This window comes from Geotrypetes seraphini, chromosome 1, assembly GCF_902459505.1.
Source record: "Geotrypetes seraphini chromosome 1, aGeoSer1.1, whole genome shotgun sequence".
NCBI classification, from domain to species: Eukaryota; Metazoa; Chordata; class Amphibia; order Gymnophiona; family Dermophiidae; genus Geotrypetes; species Geotrypetes seraphini.
The window spans coordinates 376,565,783-376,585,085 of record NC_047084.1 but is presented as its reverse complement, the minus strand read 5'-3'; the positions used below and the strand labels follow the sequence as shown (position 1 = coordinate 376,585,085).

Genomic DNA, 19,303 nt, shown 5'->3' with positions numbered 1-19,303 from the left:
GAGTTGGCAACAATCTAGACAGACTGCTTCACGGCCTGGGCCAGTCCTCTGCTACGTTACTGATGACATCATCAGCAACGCGGCAGAGAAACGGCCCATGCCGCAAAGCAGTCTGTCTAGATTGCTGCTGAAGCTGCCAATTTGTTATAAGGTATTTCTTTCTGTCTCGCTGTTCAGAAGGAAGGGAGATATAGGTCATCAGGGGGAGGGGCAAGGGGGGTGCGCAGCGGCGGGGGGGAAAGAAAGATGCTACACGGGGGGGATGGAAGGAAGGGAGGGATAGAATCTGCAAGAGTTTTGCACAAGGGATGAGAGGGAGGGATAGAAGCTGCAAGGGTTCTGCTGCACAAGGGATAGGAGGGAGGGATAGAAAGATACCGCTCAAGGGGATGGGTGAGAGGGGAGGAAAGATGCTGCACATGGGTAGAGAAAGGAAATAGGAAGAATTGGAGTGGAGGAGAGGAAGGGAGAGATGATCATTGTACATGAAAAAAATAAGACATTCCTAAAAATAAGACCTAGTGCCTTTTTTGGGCCCAAAATTAATATAAGACAGTGTCTTATTTTCAGGGAAACAAGGTAGTTAGGACTACACTTTGGCGTTGTTTGCATTCCTTGGATGCAGTGAGCAAATATTTCTATCTTTTATTAGCTGCAGATGGGAATTCAAGAAAATAGGTAACTTGAACATGGAAGAAAATTAAAGCAGGCAGATCTGCAGGAATCAGAACTCAGGTGGACACAATTGTGGTTAAACATAGCAGAATCCCCGCTGTTAATTGTTGCAGGCAGCCTAAGAGAGTTGTTACTATGGAGTCTCAGTGAACAAATCCTCATAATAGAGATCATACTAGCTTCCCAAGAGGCAGATGGCTTCTCTAGCCAATCAGAAAAATGCAATAGAGATAAAATATGGGGAAAAAAATCTTGCTTATAGATGGCTGGGCTTAACTGAGAATTACAGAAGTTTCCATCTGTCTTTACCTTGCTATATCTTATAGTGCCAGTTACAGCTGATAAGAAAAGGGACCAAGCGTGTATAAATGCACAGGAGGCGAGTCTCTCAATTGAAAGGAAACTCTGGAATGAGGGGGTGCAGGAGGAAGGTTAAAGGAGATATGAGTAACCTGAGGAAATTCTTCACAGAAAGGGGGGTGAATTTGTGGAACAGCCTACTGGTGGATGTAGTGGAAATAAATACTGTATCTGAATTCAAGAATGCTTAGGAGTGAAAGGGAGAGTATTTGGCATGGATGGGCAGGCTGAATATGCAAAATAAAACACACAGCAGGGTCAGTGAAGAAGCAGATCATCTGGCAGTGTTCACAAGGCTTTATTGGGAAAGCTCAGACACATTGGGCTCCTTTTACTAAGGTGCGCTAGCGTTTTTAGCGCACGTATGAAATTACCGCGCACTAAACCGTGCAGTACACTTCTAAAATAATGCCAGCTCAATGCTGGCGTTAAGGTCTAGCGCGCGCGGCAATTTAGTTTGCGCTTTTCCGCACATTAAGGCCCTAACGCACCTTAGTAAAAGGAGCCCATAGATTCAGAAGACACTAAAAAAAATTAAGGTAAAACAAGCTTACAAAATCAAAACATATATCTAATTAAAAGATCAAAGCACATATCTAAATTAAAAAGATAAATAGAAACCATAAAAAGGTTAATAAGTATAGGCAATGCATCTAAACAGACTAGCAAAGGAGAAGGAGCATAGTAATGTGGAGGGGCATTTTTGATAGGACATCCAAGTCTGCATTTGGATGTTTTGGGAAAGATGTCCAGAAATTCAGTAGAGAAAATGTTAATTTTCAAAACTGCACAATGTCTATTGTTTTATTTTGAAAATTACCTATCTAGACATTTTGGCCCTTAGTACGTCTATCTTTTTTGGCCTTTTTTGAATACAAAATCAAATGAAAAATGCACAAAAATAAGCTATTCCAATATCCAAATAGCCAGCATTCTTAGCAAACTGGCCACAGATGGCTGAGTAGAGCAGAGGGGCACTCTAAGAGGGACTGCAGTGAATGTCACATAAAAGGTACCAGGTATATGTCACTATAATTTGCTAATATTGTATGGTGAGCCTTCAAAACTTACTGTACCCACCTGTACACTACAAAAATAGCCCTTAACCTGCAGATGTCATCTTTATGTATAAGAACATAAGAATAGCCTTACTGGGTCAGACCAATGGTCCATCAAGCCCAGTAGCCCATTCTCTTGGTAGCCAATCCAGGTCACTATTACCTGGCCAAAACCCAAGGAGTAGCAATATTCCATGCTACCGATACAGGGCAAGCAGTGGCTTCCCCCATGATCATCCAATGGTCCCATGGATTCCCTCACAGGTTTTCTGCTTCTGATGTACCTAAAAAATTGTTACGAGTTTTTGCCTCTTGCAAGTTTCTCTTCATATTCTTTCTTAGCGTTCTTCATCAGTGCTTTGTATCTAACTTGCCAGTGCTTGTGTCACTTCTTCTTCATTCGGATCCTTTTTCCATTCTTTAAAGGAGTAGGTTTTGGAGGGCTCACCATACAATATAAGCAAGTTATTGTGACATGTGTACCTGGGATTTTTTATGTGACATTCACTGCAGAAACCCTTAGAATGCCCCTCTGCTCTGCTTGCTGTGCTCAGCTGTCTGAAACTGTAATACAGACTGGAATGTACTGAGGGGGGTCACATCTCTGGGTGGTGGGAGGTGGGTCATGCCTTAATACCTCCATTGGTCATCTAGTCCAATTTGGGCACCTTTTTGACCCTTATTTGTTTTTAAAACAGGTCTTTTTCCTAACACCCTGGACATTTTGTTAAAAGTTTTTGATTATCCCTGCAGAACTTCCAAGAACACACCTCTAACATGCCCCCTTAAGATTTAGATGCACTGGAGACAAAACAACCAGAAAGACATCTAGAAAGTCAGTTTTGAAAATGCTCTCTTGGACATTTTGACTAGTAAGATGTATAAGTGCCAGTTTGTACATGTATATGTGCCAGTTTATACTAGTAAGATGTATAAGTGCCAGATGTATAAGTGCTGTCTTTTGGACATCTATCTTTTCTGAAAATTAGCCCCATAGTAACATAGTAAATGACAGGATAAAAGACCTGAACTGTCCATCCAATCTGCCCAATAGTCACACTTATATATTCATAATTAAATTGTGTTTTCTTTAATATTTCTGGGCAATAGACCATAGAAGTCTGTTGGGTACTGTCTTTAAGTTCCTACTGCTGGAGTTGCCATTGAAGTCCACTCCAGCCTATTCTAACCATCCTGTCACTGGAACTGAAAATATAAAACATAAAAGCTACAATCATACTTAAGCCAGTATGTACGTATATTTATCCCAGGACAAGCACGCAGCATATTCTCAACATATGGGTGACGTCATCCATGGAGCCCCGATGTGGACAGTTTCACAAGCAGACTTGCTTGAAGAACTTTTAGAAAGTTTGCGACTGCTGCACCGTGCATGCGCGAATGCCTTCCCACCAGACGTAGGGTGCACATCTACTCAGTTCTTAGTTTTCCGTGGAGCTGAGAAGCCCTCGTTTCAAGGATCTGCATGAGAGTTAGTTCTAACTCCTGCCTTCTCTTCACCTTAGCTCGTGTAATTCTTTTATTTTCTGAAGTCGTTGTGTGGCATCTTAAAATAAAAAAGACCTGAAGATTTATTTTTCTTTTTTCGTTGCGTCACAACGGGGCCTACTCCGCGGCCTCAGCCTGTGAGCTTCGATTTGGCCGCGGCCATCTTTCATTCCATTTCCCGGCCGGTCACGGGGTTTAAGAAGTGTAGCCAGTGTCAACATGCGATCTCTCTCACTGATCCACATAAGTGGTGTATTCAGTGTTTAGGATCTGATCATCATCCGGAGTCGTGCACCCGCTGTGCTACACTTCAAAATTGAGCCCTCAAACTACGTCGCGTTCAACTTGAAAAGATTTTAGGGGGTATGGAAGTTACTTCAACTAAAGCCTTGACCCCAATTGCGACCTCGACCCCGTCGAAGTCTTCTGTGGGGTCCAAAGCTTCGGCCTCATTAAAGCCTCCCTCGATGGGAAAGTCCTCATCCTCGGGGAAATCTGCAAAATCGTCTCCGGAGGGACCGTTATCCTCAGTGTCTCCATCAGGTCAGCTATCCAAGCCAGTCCTTAAGGAGTCACAGCCCATTCCTCCAGCAACCTTAATGAGCCCGGTTGCTTAGAGACTTTCCAAGAAGCATGTCTCAAAGTCAAGGCAACACTCTTCTTCAAGATCTTCTTCCTCGGAATCTATAACCACACCAATTGTACCAGCTCCAGTGGTCTCGGTGTCAGCTTTGCAGAACATGTTGGAAACTATTCTGCATCAGGAGTTTGGTAATATGCTTGCCAAATTAACTCCTGCCTCGACACTGCTTCCTGCAGTTCAGCCTGAGCACTCAGCAGTAATACAAGGAGTTCAGTTCTTGAGAGTGCCTCTAGGTCAATATGACCACTCTATACAAGGAGCCGAATCCTTGCAAGTGTCTTGACCTCGATCTTCAACTTCCAGCCCTACCTCACAGCATCAAGCATTGTCTTCTTTGATGCATAGGGTGAGGACACCTCGACATTCCTCCTCGAGACTGAATTCAAGATCACTGCCCCGTTCTTTGAGGCATAGCATATCTCCACACCATCTGTTGAGGCATTCGTCTCGACCCAGGTCTTCTTCTCAAGGTAGACCTCATTCTTCGAGGCATCAACACCACTCGAGGCCAACGACTTCCTTGTCAAGGAAATCTACTATGGAGCCTCACATCCAGAAGTCACAGCTGTCTTGCCAGTCGAGTTCTTCTCCTGTGAGGTTTTCTTCAGCTGGTTGCTCAAAAAGAAAACATTCTGCTTCTCCAACTCATTCCAGAAGTGGACTTTCATCTTCATCTTTACCTATGGATTCAGATCTTCAGTACCAATATTCCAGAGAGGCTTCACCTTCTTTTTCTGCTGTAAGGGGTACTTTGAGGGGCTCTCGTTCATCTTCACCTCAACAGGGGCTTCCTTCTTCTGATCCGGTGTCCTTTACTAAATTTCTATGCCAAATGAATAAAGATCTCAACATTGTCTTGCAGTCTAACTCAAAATACTCTAAGGAGTATTTGGAAGAGTTGGGTATGCCTAATCCTCCTAGGGATTCTCTCAAATTACCCATAAATGGCATTCTTTCTCAGACTTTTAAGAGAAATCTGGATACCCCGTATTCTATTCCAGCAGTGCCAGCAAAGCTAGAATCCTATTATAAGATGGTTCATTGTAAGGGATTTGAGAAGTCTCAACTGTCCCATCAATCTCTTCTTGTGGAGTCTTCTTTAAAATGTACCAATCCTGCCAAAGTTTATGTCACAGTCCCTCCTGGCCGAGAGGGAAGGATCATGGACAAGCTTGATTTCTTGGATGAATTGGACACCATCTGCTATGATATTTATTGGATATAATAAAATACAGTGACTTTTGAATATACCTGATAAAGAACTGAAAACTCAAGAACATCTTTTGATGGTCGCTGCTATACCCACTTGGCATGGGTGAACATTTCATGGAAGTTTTTAATAGTACTTTTATTGAGTGAATGAACTGGGATGGCTCTGTACTGGTGATATATTATGTGTAGTTGAAGTGATTTGTATATCTTAGTATTTAATAAAATAATTTTATGAAGATTATAATAAATGATTAACTATTTAAATTGAAAATATATAAATAGCTTTTTTTGAGTAGTATTTAACTAAGATATATTCATTAGGGATATGTTGGACACGTAGCCTTTATGAAGTCCTTGAGGACTGAATTTGGACAATCTTGGTCTAAACTATTAGATGGGGGGTCCCTTCTTGCTGAAATTGAGACCTGTACAATATAGGGGAGAGGGGATGTGGTTGATGCTCTGCACCATTTGGGACCATATTACATTATTACCATTGCAAAATCAGGAGAATTAAACATCCTGTGTTTACAAAATGTTTTGAAAAGCCATGTATTTATATGCAAGTGATTTAAATGGTGTGTTTTTGTCTCCAGACAGGGGGATGTCAAAAAGAAGAAGAAGAAAAAGAAGGGTGAGAATCCCTGTGTCATCTGCATGTCATCTCTCTCTATTTCATAGATTGTTGCCACATTACTGATGCCAAAATATGATGTCAGGATACTTCAGGTTGCTATAGCACTGCTTGAATTTGCTCAGAAATGTGCATAGTAAATGCAGAGTAAGGAGGGTAGGGGGAGATATCAACGTGGGCTACAGTTAGGACTTGTTATACTGTTAACCCTAGTTATTAGTAACTAGTTATTAGTAATTAGGTCTTCCAGGGCTGGGAAGCCAATCTGGGTCCTTGATTTGGGTAACACATCTCGTCCAGAGGCTGTTCTGGATGCTTGTACCAAACGCCTGCATATCGAGCCGGGGGATTCCTTTGGTGCAACACAGGTGCTTCAGCAGGACCCAGCAGTGGCCACAGGGTGTGCATTTCTCTGGATTTCATTTGGCTCATCTTGAGAGCATATATTTCAGACCCAGCCCATTTGACGCAGCCAGAGGGCATGTCGCCTTCTTCCTAGCTAGTTGCTCCAGTGCTAAAGGTCCCTGTGCAGGATCCCTCTCATCCAACTGCTATAAGGATCTTATATCCCACAATTTTTCTGCAAGGATTCAATGCAGCTAACAAAAGACTTTGTAAAGCATCACAATAGGAACTACAACTGATCTTGATTGCCATTAGTTGTCACACAGCTATTATACCTATCCTGTCTCCTGACACTCTTTCTGTTTTGGATGCTGCTGTGATAACCCTGGCCAGGACTAGTCAGCACAGTATCTCAAGAAATCTAGGCCTAAATGCCTGTGCCTAAGTTGTGCATGGATCAGCTGTATTCTATAACAATGCACCTAACTTTTAGGAACACCCAATGACCCACCCATGCTCCTACCCTGGCCATGCCCTCTTTTGAGATCAGCACACTAGAATTAACACGTATCACTTTATAGAATTTGCTAAGAAAGTTGTGCACGTAAATTCTATTTGGTGTCAATAATTGCTTGATAATTGGCAATTATTGGCATGGATTGGTTTAAGTTTCACAGATTTGCGCGCACAACTTTGGTCACAGAATACAGAATTCAGGGGAAAATGGCTAAAGTTGTACATTTAAGAAAAGGGATATGATTTTGGGTGGAGTGATGGGAAAAAAACATATTTGACTATGATATTCAGATGCTAAACATTTTATGTGTTCAAGAGCTAAGAAGTTATTCATTTGGGAAGAAAACCAATAAATGGCACCGAAAATTTGATGTCAAAAAAACTTGAGCACTAAGTGCTATCCTATAAAGGGAGCACACCCTCTGTAGAATAGCGTTTGGTGCGGGTCCTGTACCTAACTTGTGGGAACTGTACTTATGACTGCTAAAAGGCAGGTTTAAATGGTTGTACTTGGGCACACTTCAGGCAAGTTCTGCAAATTCACTTGCAAATTTTTGGGATGCCTCCTAGCCACTAGAGAATCACATGGGGAAAAAATCTGTCCCTGTCACTGCCCCGTCACCGGACCACCATCCCCTTCACCACCCCATCCCCGCCGTCCCCTTCACTGTCACCGTCCCCGCAGCATCCATCCTTTCCTCCTCGCCACCTCACCGCCCTTCAGCGGCCCGAGAATCTCCCTCCCTCCCCCTTACCTTCGCACGCATTAGTAAAGAAACTTAAGGGAGGAAAAGTGCGCGGCCCCCTCCCTCCCTACCTATGGCCAAATCTATCTCCCTCCCTCCCTCACCCTTACCTTCATGGCGCTTTAGAAAAGAAACTTACTGAAGTCGGTGAAGCCTGTCTGTGCCTGCAGTCGCCGGCTTCAGTAAGTTTCTTTTCTAAAGCGCCGTAAGGGGGAGGGAGGGAGATAGATTTGGCCGGAGGGAGGGAGAGGGGGGCCACGCGCGATCGGTGACCGTGCACCTTCCCTCCCTTTTCTGTGGGGACAAGGCCATTCACCACTCCATGGGGCGGTGGATGGCCTTGTCCCTGTGCCCGCAGTGAGCACTTTTCCCCCCCACTGTTTCGGCGAGTTACCCGTGGCTAGCTGCGGGTAACTCCCACCGTGTCATTCTCTACTAGCCACATCCCCTTTTCAGATGTGTGTGATTCAAGTTAGGTACCGTGCTTTATAGATGGCTTGCAGCGAGATACATGCACAAATATTTGATTGCCAATTAATATGAATAATTAATTGGTGGTTAGCACCCATTTATTGATGTTTCCAAGCTCATTAGTCAATTTATTTGGGCACAATATATAGAACCAGGGGTTAAAGTTTGTTAGATGAATTTTCAGTAGTAGGATTTAAGGGTAAGTTAGATGTACATCTCCTTATGAGTGGCATGAAGTGACATGGGTAGGGGTAGGCTAGATGCACTTCTCTTTACGAGAAGCTTGGAGCGATATGGGGACCAAAACTATGCCAGGGTACACCTGGCGGGGCCTCCGCGTGTGCGGATCGCTGGACTTGATGGACCTAGGGTCTGTTCCGGAGATGCGCTTCTTATGTTCTTATGTTAACACTATTCACCTTTTGACATCCTTAAATGTAGTTGCTTTGCATTCCATGTAGGGTAACAGATCTCTATGTTTTAGGACTTCTTGTTAAAAAGCAATAGCATAGATTGAGGCTGTCAGAAACATTTCTATAGGAGCTGCTTTTGAAGATGATAACCCTATTAAATGTCATATAGGTAAACTACCAAAGAATTGTGACCCTAAAGTTACCCCTGATGCGGAAAGATGGCTCCCGATGCGAGAGCGTTCTTACTACCGTGGAAGAAAGAAAGGCAAAAGGAAGGATCAGATCGGGAAAGGAACCCAGGGAGCAACAACTTCAGTGGCATCAGAACTGTGAGTGCTGAATATGATCTTAGCTGTAGTTTATTGGGAGAGGAAACAACATGGCACAGATTGGCCTGGTTTAAGAGAAAGACAAGGTGAAAACTTTCTCCTCTTTAGCAACTCTCCAGCCCAGCCCAGTTCACTGATGGGTAATAGCTCACCATGACCAGCAGGTGGACACTGAGACAAAACCTTTTGGCTGTAATACAAGTAGCTGTGCTTCCCCCTAATATATTCAGTCGGTTCTCAGTCTCCAAGAAGGTGTGTTAAGCTGTTGCAGTCTTCCCTGGGTTAGTGTAGGCCTGTTGGAAGTTGTTTAGTGGCCTTCTTGTTCCTGTCTGGTGCCTGACTGAGCTTGGGGGGACCCTTTTGGGGATCTGTACGACCTCGGGGGTGTCACACTCGACGGGTCATGAGATGAGTCCCTCCCCCCCCATTTCCTTCACCTCCCCATTTTGTAGAGCTGCCTCGGCTGTAAGCCTTGCCAACGATATTGGCAAGGCATATAGCTTAGAGAGCCGGTGGAGTCTGTTCAGACAGAAAAAAAAAAATCCTGAGGCAGTGCCAGTCTGAAGAGAGCCTTCAATTGACTGTGATTGATTTTTATTGTTAACCGGCACTCTTTCATTAGCTAGGTTGTGTATTGCGCAATTAGCACTTTTAAAGGAAAAAAGTGCTCTTTGTGCTCCAGATGCAAGGGCAATGCTGGAATCCTCGTCCTCTTTCTTTCTTGATACTAATGTTTTCTTCCCTCACTGAAATGGTGGTGTTTTTTTTCAAATGTTGTCCATTCTATTCCCTAAGACAGGGGTGCCCAACACGTCGATCGCGATCAACCGGTAGTTCAGGAAGGCAGCGTGAGTCAATCGCAGAGCCCATCCCGGGCTCCGTGATAGACTCGTGTTGCCGTCCCGATCTACCGGGCCTATCAGCCTTCCTCTCCCCGAGGTCAAAGACGCCGACGCGGGCATTAGGCTGTTTTTGTCATTTCGGGTGGGGGGTGGCAGCGGCAGCAGCCTGAAAAAGAAATCATCCTGGCCGGGGTCGGTGTCATGCTCCGGAGCTTCTACAGCCTTCCTATCTCCCTCTCCCTTCTACCTGCTTCCGGCCACACCCCCTGCTCCGCGGCTCTCTTCGGCAACTCAGCAGCAGCGATCGACACAAGCTTCTGATGTTGGGGCCTACCCTCTGCGAGTCCCGCTTGTTTCAACTTCCTTTTTCCACAAAGGCGGGACTCGTAGAGGGAAGGCCTCGATGTCGGCAGCTTGTCTTGATCACAGCTGCTGACGAGTTGCTGAAGAGAGCCGCGGAGCAGGGGGTGTTACCGGGTGCAGGTAGAAGGGAGAGGGCCAGATGCGGGACTCGTGGGTGAGGGAGGAGAAGAGAGAGAGAAAGAGAGAGGGGAGGTAAACAAAAGGAAATATTTCATACTGGGCTGGGCCGGAGTGGAGGGAGGGTGGAAAGATTCTGGCTACCGGGTGCAGTAACAAAGGAAAAGGGGGGAAAGCTGAAAATGGAGATAGTGACACAAAGAAGAGAAAGGGTAAGCAGGACCTAATGAATAAGGATAGAGATACAGAGGGGACATGAAGAGGAGGAGAAATAGAGACATAGAAGTAATGCTGAAAAAGTGTGGGGGGGGAGATAAAGACATTGAAAGGGCAAATGGTGAACATGGGGTAAAGACAAGGACAGAGACAAATGAAGATTCTGAAAAAGTGGTGAGATAGGGATATAGGTGAGATGGACACAAAGAAGGGTGATGCTGGAAAATAGGTGGAATGGTAATTCTGACAAACACAGAAGGGAAATGCTGGATCAAGGAGAGATGGGGCTCAGCCTGGATGGAATGAGGAGAAATGCCTTGTTGGCCCGGAACTTCCTCTCCTACGTCAGAATTGACGTCAGGGAGCGGAATGCTGGTCAGCGCGACGCTTCTGCAGGGAAAGCTTGGGACAGCGGTGGCTTGGGGGCTATTCCCCGATGGCGGTGGCAGCAAACCGAGTGGCTTGGGGGAGGGCACGGAGAAGAAAGAAAGGGGGCAGCAGGGAGACAGAAAGAAGGGAGAACAGGGAGACAGAAAGAAAAAGTTGGGGGAGAGAATGAGGTCTGGAGGAGAGGAAACATACAGGAGGCTGAAAGAAAGGAAGAAAGATTGGATGCACAGTCAGAAGAAGAAAGTGCAACCAGAGACTCATGAAATCACCAAACAGCAAAGATAGGAAAAATGATTTTATTTTCAATTTAGTGATCAAAATGTGTCTGTTTTGAGAATTTATATCTGCTGTCTATATTTTGCACTATGGCTCCCTTTTACTAAACCGCAATATCGTTTTTTAGCGCAGGGAGCCTATGAGCATTGAGAGCAGCGCGAGGCATTCAGCGTAACTCCCTGTGCTAAAACCTACTATTGTGGTTTAGTAAAAAGGGAGGGGGTGTATTTGTCTATTTTTGTATTTTGTTACCGAGGTAACATTGCATAGAGTCATCTGCCGTGACCTCTTTGAAAAAAACCCGGAATATGAATAATTAACATTTTCTCTGCCTTTCATTGTGCTTTGTGTTTTTTTTAAATTTTATTGTTGGTAGATCATTTTGACTTAGTCATTATAAAAGTAGCTCGCAAGCCCATAAAGTGTGGGCACCCCTGCCCTAAGAGGTTCATAATTGAAATGAAAATACATCTAAAAACCTGACTAAATCGACACTTGGATGACCTAAAAGACAGGTCGTCCAAGTGCTGATAATCAAAACGGATTTTAGACGTACTTAAAAGCATTTTAGGCCTCTTGACTGCCGCTGTGCACCCAGAGTGAAAAGGGATGTTTATCGGGGTGTGATTAGGGTAGGAGGTGGGCGGGATGTTGGCAAACTTAGTCATTGTGCAGCGATAATCGAAAGTTTGACGAGACTTCTTAGACGGAACTTATACGTTGTGACTTAGGTGATCTAAAAAGAGGTCTAAGTGCCCAGAAAGTATCCAAAGTGACCAGATGTCCACTGTAGACACAAGTACAGACCCCCCCCCCCCCCACACACACACACCCCAGTGATCATTGACCCTCACACCGCCATAAAAATCAAAATAAAAACATACATACCTACCTCCAGAACATCATTACCTGGCATAAGAAAGCCTAGTAGAGCTGTACAGAGGTAGCTTAACTATTTTGGGGGGGTGGGCTAGTGAACCATGAAGAGGAGGACCCAGGCCCATAAGCCACTCTAACCAGTACATTTATGGTGAAAAATGTGAGTCCACAAAAAAAAATAAACCCTACTGTACTGCCATATAGGTGGCACCTGCAGCCATAAGGGCTATTGGGGTGGTGGGTAAGTATTTTGGGGGCTCACCATGACCTGCAAGAGAGTTGTGGTAAGATGTTTGTGGCACCCTTTTTGTGAAGTTTACAAGGTGCCCCACTACTCTGTTGCCATGTCTGGGTGGTCAGTCCATCATTTTGCTGACCCCTCCCATGTCCAAAAGGTCTTATTCTAGGTGTTTCAGACTTGGACAATTTTTTGGACGAGAATGCTATATAAAGCTAGAAGATTTGGTGGTCTGGATGATCAAACGGCTGGATGTAGAAGTAGACAATTTTCGAATAAAAAAAATTTTGGATGTATTTATCGAGAATGGACTTTAGACATTTCAGACTTTGATAGACGTTTCAGACTTTGGGTGACTAGCGCCCTAGGCCCAAAATGGACTTAGACATATTTTTTGATTATGCCACTCCACGTCTTTCCAATAAATTGTTTTTTTCTGTTGTGTTTGTTTCATTTCTGGGTCCCATGTTTTTATCTTCCCTTTTACCTTTAATTTCTTTTATCCCTATATTCTTTTGTTCTCACTCTTCCCTCCCTTCCACTTATCCTTTGCTTCAGTCCTCTTTACACAGATCCCTGTTTTCCACTTCTTAGATACTGCTCTCCTGCTCCTATCGCACATTGCTTACCTCCTTCCCACCTCCTTATGATCATCCCTTTAATTTTTGCTCTTCCCTCTCCTTTTGTTCCCCCCCTCCATGCTTCCCATAGTTAGCAGCACAGCGGCAGGGACTCTGAGCATGCATGGTGCCGTTTTCCCCACAGTCTGTTCATCCTCGTTTCTATGGCTTCTGCTTTGAAACAGTATATGAACAAGTAAAGCAAGGAGTCTGCCTACAGGGATGAGTAGCACTGTGCATGGTTGTGTTTCTGAAGGGCTTGCAGTACAATATAGAGATTGCATGGAGCACTTCAGCATATGCTGCATGCTCCTTCATACCTTGCTAGGACCTCCTACATGCTCTATTCTCATCATCTATTTTGTGTGGGCCCACCTGATATTGTGCCTTTTTAGGACTTGTGAAGACCAGTTCCCCAGGGGAGCATTTGCTCACTTTGCCAATCACCTCAAACTCTGCTTTGTAAGATAAACCTAGATAGTGTTGTATAAGACTACTGTTATCAGATTGGTTAATCTTTATTTCTTCCAGCCCAAGTTGCATTCCTTTCTATGAAATTTTGGGAGAGTTATTTTTCCCCCAGAAAGCTTTTTTAAAAAAAATAATTTTTTTGCCCCCAGAAAGAGATTTTTTTTTGTTTTATAAATCTTTATTCATTTTCTTATGTTACAACAAGTGTTCCAAATAAACTCATTAGAAACTTTAATATATACACTTGATTAACTCATATATTAACATCAAATTTAACATTTCTTTTAAAAAAATTAATATTATATGAAGTTCTAGTATTATGCAAGAAATCTAAATTTATATAATTCTTATTGAATATAATAATCCCCTACCCCTCCCTCCCTCCCAATCAATAATACATAAAATCAACTTTATTGTGAATTCATTCAAATATTGATATAGTATATAATAATCAGAAATAAAATCCCACCCCATTCCCCTCTATTCAAATATCTTATCATGGGAAAAGTTAATCATTCATTACAGAAATCTGTTAACGGTCTCCAGATTTTTTGAAATTTACTCATATAGCCTTTTTGTGTTGCAATGGCAAGTTCCATTTTGTATATATGGCATACAGAATTCCACCAGAAAGTGTAGTTTAACCTGTCATGGTTTTTCCAATTGAATGTTATTTGTTGTATTGCTATTCCAGTTAAAATAAATAGAAGTTTGTTATTACTTGATGAAATTTGACTTCTTGCTCTCATAGTTGTTCCAAATAATATAGTATCATATGTCAAGGCTACCGGATTTTCTAACATCCTGTTTATTTGAGGCCAAATTGATTTCCAGAATAAGATAAATGGACAAAAGAATAAAAGATGGTCTAATGTCCCAACTTCGACATGACAGTGCCAGCATCTATTAGATCTATTGCTATCTATTTTTTGTAAACGAACAGGGGTCCATAAAGCTCTATGCAAAAGAAAAAACCAAGTTTGTCTCATAGATGCTGACGCCATACATTTTAACCTCCAAGACCAAAGTCGTGGCCATTGAAATGCATTAATTTGATGCTTTATCTCAATGCTCCAAATGTCTCTAAGACCATTTTTTGGTTTTTTATTTATATATCCGGATATTAATTTATACCACTGTGCAGCTTCATGACCTGTTGAATCCATCTGGAAACACAAAAATTCTAAACTGTGATAATTGGTAAGATTTTTCCATTCAGGGAACCCTTTCTGAATGGATTGCTTCAATTGCAACCATCTAAAATTTTGTGTTTTGTTAAGACCAAATTTATGTTGCAATTGTGAAAACTCCAGCAACTTACCATTTTTTATTACATCATCTAATATACGAATACCTGCTATCATCCAGTCTTTCCAGATTACTTTGAAACCGCCAATCTTGATCTTGGGGTTTAGCCAAATTGTGTGAGTTGTTGATTTGCTAATTGATATAGGAGTTAGATTACTTATATATCTTAAAGTTTTCCAGGTATCCATAAATATTTTATGTTCTTTGTATAGCCTTGGCATTTTGATACCAATTACATGACTAAGACGTAAAGGAAACATGAGTCTCCATTCTAACCAGAACCAGTCTGGAATATTATCAGTGGGCTCTGGGAGGATCCAATACATACCTTGACGTAAAATATAGGCTTGATGATACCTATAAAAGTTGGGAAAATTTACCCCACCCTCTGTAATTGGTCTTTGCAATGACACTAAAGCAATTCTGGGATTTTTCCCAAGCCAAATAAATTTTGTCAATATCTTATTTAATTTTGTATAAAAAGATTCTTGAAAGAAAACTGGTATCATTCCCATTTGGTAGCAAACTACAGGTAAGATCATCATTTTAACTGTTTGTACTCTTCCCCACCAAGATAAATGTAAAGGATTCCATTGTTCACACATCTCTGTCACTTTTTGTAATAAACATTTTTCATTAATTTTCATTGTATCGTCCAAAATTTTTGTAAGCCAAATTCCAAGATATTTAATAGCATCTTCTTTCCAAACAAAAGAGAATGTATCAAATAAACCTTTTGTACAATGTACATTTAGTGGAAGAACTTCTGATTTGTTCCAATTTATTTTATATCCAGAAAATTTTCCAAATTTCTTAATCAGTTCAAGTAAATATGGAATGGTAGATTCTGGGTTCCTCAAATATAATAGTAAATCATCAGCATAAGCTGATATCTTGTATTCTCTATCTGAATGAGGTATACCTTGTATTTCCTTTACTTGTTGGATTGCTAATATTAAGGGTTCTAGAACTATGTCAAACAATAAAGGGACAAGGGACAACCTTGTCTAACTCCTCTCTGTAGATTAAATTTTTCTGAAAATGCATTATTAATATATAATCTAGCAGAAGGGGAGTTATATAATGTTTGTATCATTTGTATGAATCCAGGACCTATACCAAACCATTCCATTGCCTGATACATAAATGTCCATTCTATTCTATCAAAAGCCTTTTCTGCATCTAAAGACACAGTAAAAGTAGGCTCATTTATTTTTTTTGTTAAGTATAACATATGGAATGCTAATCTGGTATTATGAGATGAATGTCTTTGAGCAACGAATCCTGTTTGGGACATACCTATAATATGGGGGAGAGCATAAGCCAATCTTAACGCAAGTATTTTTGCTAATATTTTTCCATCTACATTTATTAAAGATATTGGCCTATAGTTTGAAACCAAAGTGGGATCTTTATTTGGCTTTGGCAAAACAATTGTTAAAGATTCTGCTATAGTGCCTTTTATACAACCTTTATTAAGTTGATATTGATAAAGATTTAATAAATAGGGTAATAGAAAATTTTGAAATGTTTTATAAAACTCTACTGTATATCCATCACCACCTGGAGCGGATCCAACTCTAAGGGATTTCAAAGCTGTTCCTAATTCTTTTAGTGATATTGGCTCTTCCATACTTCGTTTTATATGTTCAGGAATTTTTGGACCCTTTAACATTTTCAAAAATTCTAAACCATCTTTTTCTTTATTTAAATAAGTTTCGGAAGAATAAAGAGATTTATAAAATTTTAGGAACTGTTTTAATATGGTTCAATTTGTGTTAATGTATCGCCATTTTCATCTTTTATAGCAATTATTTTTGATTTTCTTTTCTTCGCTTTAAGATAATTTGCTAATATTCTTCCCGACTTATTTGAGTTACCATAATACAATGCTTGTTGAGAAAATAAATCTTTTCTAATCATCTTTGATGAGATCTCGTTATATTTACTTTTAATTTTTAACAATTCTTGTTGAATAGAATATTCCCATTTTTCTATAAGTTTTGATTCTAAAATTTTAATCTCTTTTTCTAAGTTTGAAAATTGTTTTCTAATCTGTTTATTTAGATAAGCCGAATAAGAAATTATTTGTCCTCTCATTGATGCCTTGAAAGCATCCCATAATGTTTCCCTGGAAATTTCATCTTTATCATTTATTTGAAAATAATCATTCATTTTTGTTTGAAAATTCTCACAAAATATTGGATCTACAAGCAATGTATTATCAAATTTCCAAATTGGTCTATTAGTGTTTTGATCTATGATCTTAATTTCGATCCACACCCCACCATGATCAGATAAAATGATTGGATCAATGGCAGCTTGTGTCACCTGATGTACTAGATGATTTGATATAAAAATATAGTCTATCCTTGAAAAAGAATTATGAATATGAGAACAGAAAGAAAATTCCCGTCCATTAAAATGAAGTATTCGCCAAATATCTGTCAAATCGCAAGTTTGTACTAAATTATCTAATCCCATTGATTTCATAAATCTACTTGGGTTTTTGTCCAATAAAGGATCAATAACTGCATTAAAATCCCCAGCTACTATTAGATTTGAAGTAGCCAGTGGTAAAATCATTTGTTGAAGAGTTTTAAAAAATTCATTTTGGTTCGAATTAGGGGCATATATGTTAAACAATGTCATGGCAGTATTTCCCATGCACATTTCCACTTTTACCCATCTTCTTGAGTATCTGATGCTTTTAGTTTAAATGAAGCTGAGCATTTTTTATTTACTAGAATAGCAACACCTGCTTTTTTCCCTATAGCTGGTGAAAAAAAACAATGCTTGACCCAACCTCCTGTCAGCTTATTAGATTCAATATTTGAGAGGTGGATCTCTTATATACAGCATATATCTGCATTTTGTCTCTTTAGAAACAATAATGCTTTTTTCCTTTTTATAACATGATTTAGACCACTAACATTCAAAGATATAATTTTAAGATCCATTTGTATTTATATTTTTATAATACAATTTTCTATCTATAAATATATAATGATTTTTATTAATATATTTTCCCAATACACTTAATAATTTATGATTTTCCTTTTTTACTTTCATCCCCTCTATATGTCTCTCCCTCCCATCCCCTCCCATCCCTCCCTTCCCACCCCCCTCCTTTTAAATACGAAAACTTGGATACGCAAGATGAGGTTAGGTTTAAAATAACTCCCTCAAGCTAATACAGAAAATTCTTTATTTACTACTATTAAATTATTTCCATCTATCTAGTAAATTTTCCATGTATCTAGCAAATATATATATTTTCAAATATATAAATTCTATACACAAATTAATGTATCTAAATTTATATAAAAGAAATATTATCTTATCTCTTGATAAATTTAAATATAAATCATTAATAGAATTTGCTATAATATCTGTTTATCTCGAAATCATCTTTACATATATTATATTGATTTCTAATAATTATATTATTATAACTATTATCATAGTAATAAGTAGACATTAGCTCAATTTAATGAGTCTTGGAGGAAATTTTATAATTCAAGTGTATCTTAAAATTATAAATTTTCCTCTATCTATCTTATCTTCTATTATGTTATAGATTGGAATCAATACGAAATATAATGTTTCTAGATTAGAATGAAACTTCTCTGAATGATATATTTCGCATTTTTCTTTTTTTTTTTTTTTTTTCCCCGGAATATCTTTCAATGAAGGCTCACTAGAGTAGCATAATCTGACTGGCTTAAAATGTCTTTGGAGTAATTAGGATTAGTGAGTGTATGGTATGTTTGGTGGATTTGTTCAAATTTTGTGCAACATTTTCTCAAAATTATTCTGTGAGGAGGCTCCCAGGTGAAATTCCATAATGGAAGACACCATTTATTGAACTATGAAATTGGAGCTCATTCCTCCTTATTTACCATTGAGATAACGCAAAAAATTGGTTTTTTTCTCACTGTAGGGATGCCAGTAAGACTGCAAGTAGTCCTCCCACATCCCCAAGGCCTGGGAGTGCAGCTGCTGTCACAGCTTCATCTGCCGCATCTGCTGCAGCCAGCAACGTGATACCCCCCAGACATCAAAAACCAGTGGGGGCTGGTGGCACCAAGAAGAAACAGCAGCAGAAGAAAAGGAAAGGTGGGAAGGGGTGGTAAGCAGACCTGCCAAGCTAGAACATTATCAAAGCTGCTTTTAATACAAGAATAATAAAGTTTAAACCTAAGAAGAAGGGACGCAATTTCATGGACTGTTCTGTTTCATTTGCATTTGTTTCAATTTTTTTGTGTCGCTTTTTTGTGATGATGTGAAAAGCAGATTGGATAAAGAATGCCTTCTAGAGCATTTACACAATTTTATATTTTCAGATTTCTTAAAAAGGTAACACTTTGCCTGCTTGTGATACCCTTTTTTCACCCCCCATCTCTCCCTTCACAAACGGACCAGGTTAAATGTTGGAGAAGACAAGCAATTAAGTATAAATCTCAAAGCTCAGCCGATTGGCTGTTTCTTAAAAATGCTGCGACTTGTTCTTTTGCTTACACTACAACTCATACAGCTAGAAAATGATAAAAATAATTTTGCTTTCTTTAATTTAACCAGAAAATTTTAAAAACTTATGATTTCTGCCTTCCCTTCTCTCAGAAGAAATGTATGGATTTGGGGGAGTTTTTATTGGTTCCTGTTGCCATTT

At 40.3% G+C, this 19,303-nt stretch overlaps 1 protein-coding gene across 1 annotated transcript in view; it reads left to right on the top strand.

Annotated features, from left to right (window-relative positions):
* The window catches only part of SRP72 (signal recognition particle 72), a 126,233-nt gene extending 107,383 nt beyond the window's left edge, over positions 1 to 18,850 (top strand). The window contains exons 17-19 of the mRNA XM_033915692.1: positions 6,054 to 6,091; positions 8,752 to 8,911; positions 18,575 to 18,850. Of these exons, the coding sequence (XP_033771583.1) occupies positions 6,054 to 6,091; positions 8,752 to 8,911; positions 18,575 to 18,767 (391 nt within the window). The 3' untranslated portion in view covers positions 18,768 to 18,850. The remainder of the gene's footprint in view (positions 1 to 6,053; positions 6,092 to 8,751; positions 8,912 to 18,574) is intronic.
* The last annotated feature ends 453 nt before the right edge of the window (positions 18,851 to 19,303 follow it).